Here is a 2,734-nt window from a genome sequence, read left to right as displayed (position 1 = left end):
TTTTGACTTTCTGCTTAAACTCACACAGCACAGAAGCAATCCATAGCAACTAGGATATAACTATCCATTAAGTTCAACAAGTTAGGAGAACGACAGGAACTAGCAAGAAAACAACAGAGATCAGCACAACAGACGAAACTACAAACATAAACCGAAAAACCAAGTAACTGATCAGATATGATGATCAGCACAACACAGATCAACTTCACAGAAATGAAGTTTCTCTGTCACAGAAATGAATCAACTTCATTCACTCTGTTCTCCAGTTTCTTCTGATTCTCCTTCCTCCTCCTCCTTTTCAGCATCACTTACTACATCATCATCTTCATCCTCACCCATCTTTCCTTTGCCTTTGTCATTTAAGCTTGATGAGGGTGCTCCGCCGTCACTTTCTCCCCCTGTGTGGGTAAGCAGAAATTCAAAAAATTAGACATGAAGTGTGCAGAAACCATACCTTGGGAAGAATACTAGCTAGCAATTACTCTGAAACTCCTCCCAAAGAGCGTGTTGACGGGCACGAATCTGAGCAATGATTTTTGTGTTCTTCCTCTGGAGCTGTTCCACTTGAAGTAGCTGCTTGTCATGTTTCATCAGGACAGTGAACGTCTTGCTACAGAGTTGTGCTCGACTTATTCTAGCTTGTTGTACTCTGGCTTCTATGACCAAGGGCCGCTGAATTACTTCAGTAATTTCTGAGTCAGCAAGGATCTCTGGACTTTGGCGGACAATAATACTCTGGATGAGACAGGGATGGGGCAACAAATATCGCATTCTCATATCCTCAGCTCTGGACAGTATGTGACTGTAGATTATGGAGCCAAAATTAACATCCTCTTTCCTCAACAGCTTGAATATCAGTAATGCTAACTCATCTCGAATCACATCAGACCTTCGAGTCGGTAACCAGTTTGTCTTTCCAATCAGATGCATAACCCGACTTTCAAACTTGAGAGAAATTATGGGAATCTTCCCATTCCTTTCTGCCAAATACTCTCCAGTGAGAGCTATCTCCAAATCTTCAAGTGAAGTATCTTCAGGTAGATCGTCTAATCCTTGTGATGCGCTATCGGATGTTCCCAACAACCTATTTATGACTGTCGGAGAGAAGTCAATAAATCGACCTCTCACAAAGGCCTTGTGATGCATGAAATCTCCAGGAATGTCAGTGCGTGGAGTGAGATTTGCATAAAACTCTCTGACAAGTAGTTTACTGAATGCACAAGCATAAGTCATCGTTCCCGTCAATTGTCGTTCTTCAAACAGATTCCAAATGTGATTTTTCCGAAAATCCATCACATTAACATTGCGTTCAGCAATGACATCTACACTTTTGAACTTGTCAAATCGCTTCTTAGTTTCAACAGACAGGAATCTATCAGAGAGTGGTTTAACACCTGTTTCACTGTGTGGAGCAAGCGGTTCTGAAGGACCGTCGTGATCAATGCCTTGTCCCTTCCGAGTTGTTTTCCTTCTCTGAGCTCTCTGAACATTGCTCAAGTGTGTCCTTCCATGTGCTGAAGTGCCTTTGCGCTTTCGAGTTATGTTTCTGGCCTTTGCTTTCTGTTGCAAGATAATCAGGGGGCTGTCAGAATCATCTGAACTCACAGGATGAGGCAGGGATGTCTCTGGGGCACGAGATTGTGTTTCAGTTTCATCCTCCTTCTCTGGGTTATGGGATAATTCTTTCAATGCTTCAGTGATCGTCCGTTCATCACTTGCACCATCCTTTTCCTGAGTGTCTTCACATACACCTTCTTCAATCACATCCTTTTTGTGATTTGCACCGGCATCAGGATTACCCATTTCAGATGCGATTTGTGTTGGCTCTTCAGTGAAATCAACCCTCGGGGCCTTTTCCGGTTGTACTTCGTCTTCACCCAAAGTCTTCTCAGATAGACCCGTAGTGTTTCTGTCTTTAGGTGATTCGGACTCGACATGAGGTGTTGGTTGCGATGAAGTTGCTGAATCCTTTCTAGGTTTTGTTTTTCCCCTTCTAGTCTGAAGCGGAGCCACGTCAGAATCGGATTTCTCTTCTTCGCCGTGGTTCCCTTTCTCGACCACATTGCTCATGTGCGTCTCACCTGTATCCATTTTCTCAGATTCTTCAGCAATCTCAGGGAGTTTTTGTTTTTCTCCTTCTAGTCTGAAGCGGAGCCACGTCAGAATCGGATTTCTCTTCTTCGTCGTGGTTCCCTTTCTCGACCACCTTGCTCATGTGCGTCTCACCTGTATCCATTTTCTCAGATTCTTCAGCAATCTCAGGGAGTTGAGGTTTACCTGGTTCGTGAGAGATTTTGGCTGCGTTTCGAGCTGAGCGGCGTTCTCCTTGCCTGAATATCTTCCCCGATTTCTTGTTCGTCATGGTAATGAAGGAGTTATGAAAGAGAAATGGCGAAATCGAACCGCTAGAGAGAGACAACAAAAAAACTTGACCAGTTGTGAGGTAAGAGTGCGAGAAATTAGGGCAAGTTCATAAACCGCTCAATAAATGGTGAGATTCAATGTGGCACACTTTGCAGTATGCAAGTTCTGAACTTCTAGGACGTTGTATCGACAGAGGTTTCCCACCATTTAGATCCAGACTATCTCTTCCTGAGATATACTCATGTAGATATACTTTTCAGTCATCCACAGCAGAGTAGTTTCAATCTCGAATAGTTGTACCTTCCCTTTTTTTGTTTTTTTTTTGTTTTTTTTTTGTTTTTTTATGAATTTGCCCTTAGTCCATCGTATG

General features: G+C 43.0%; 1 protein-coding gene across 1 annotated transcript; it reads right to left on the bottom strand.

Moving 5' to 3' along the window:
* Nucleotides 1–246: 246 nt before the first annotated feature.
* Nucleotides 247–2,091, bottom strand: LOC104801870. Its single transcript, XM_010525254.1, has 2 exons — nt 483–2,091; nt 247–398 (listed from the first exon to the last, which is right to left on the bottom strand). The coding sequence occupies exons 1-2, from the start codon at nt 2,089–2,091 to the stop codon at nt 247–249; spliced, it is 1,761 nt and encodes a 586-aa protein (XP_010523556.1).
* Between the last annotated feature and the right edge of the window lie 643 nt (nt 2,092–2,734).

The sequence above is a fragment of the Tarenaya hassleriana genome, unplaced genomic scaffold (genome assembly GCF_000463585.1).
Source record: "Tarenaya hassleriana unplaced genomic scaffold, ASM46358v1 Cleome758, whole genome shotgun sequence".
Lineage (NCBI taxonomy): Eukaryota > Viridiplantae > Streptophyta > Magnoliopsida > Brassicales > Cleomaceae > Tarenaya > Tarenaya hassleriana.
This window is presented reverse-complemented; position numbering and strand designations above follow the sequence as displayed.

Excerpts from the sequence above, each read along its gene's own strand:
- LOC104801870 (XM_010525254.1), bottom strand. The coding sequence starts at position 2,091 with ATGGATACAGGTGAGACGCACATGAGCAATGTGGTCGAGAAAGGGAAC. Across the intron at positions 399-482 it reads TCTTTGGGAGGAGTTTCAGA|GGGGAGAAAGTGACGGCGGA; the intron begins GTAATTGCTAGC and ends TTACCCACACAG.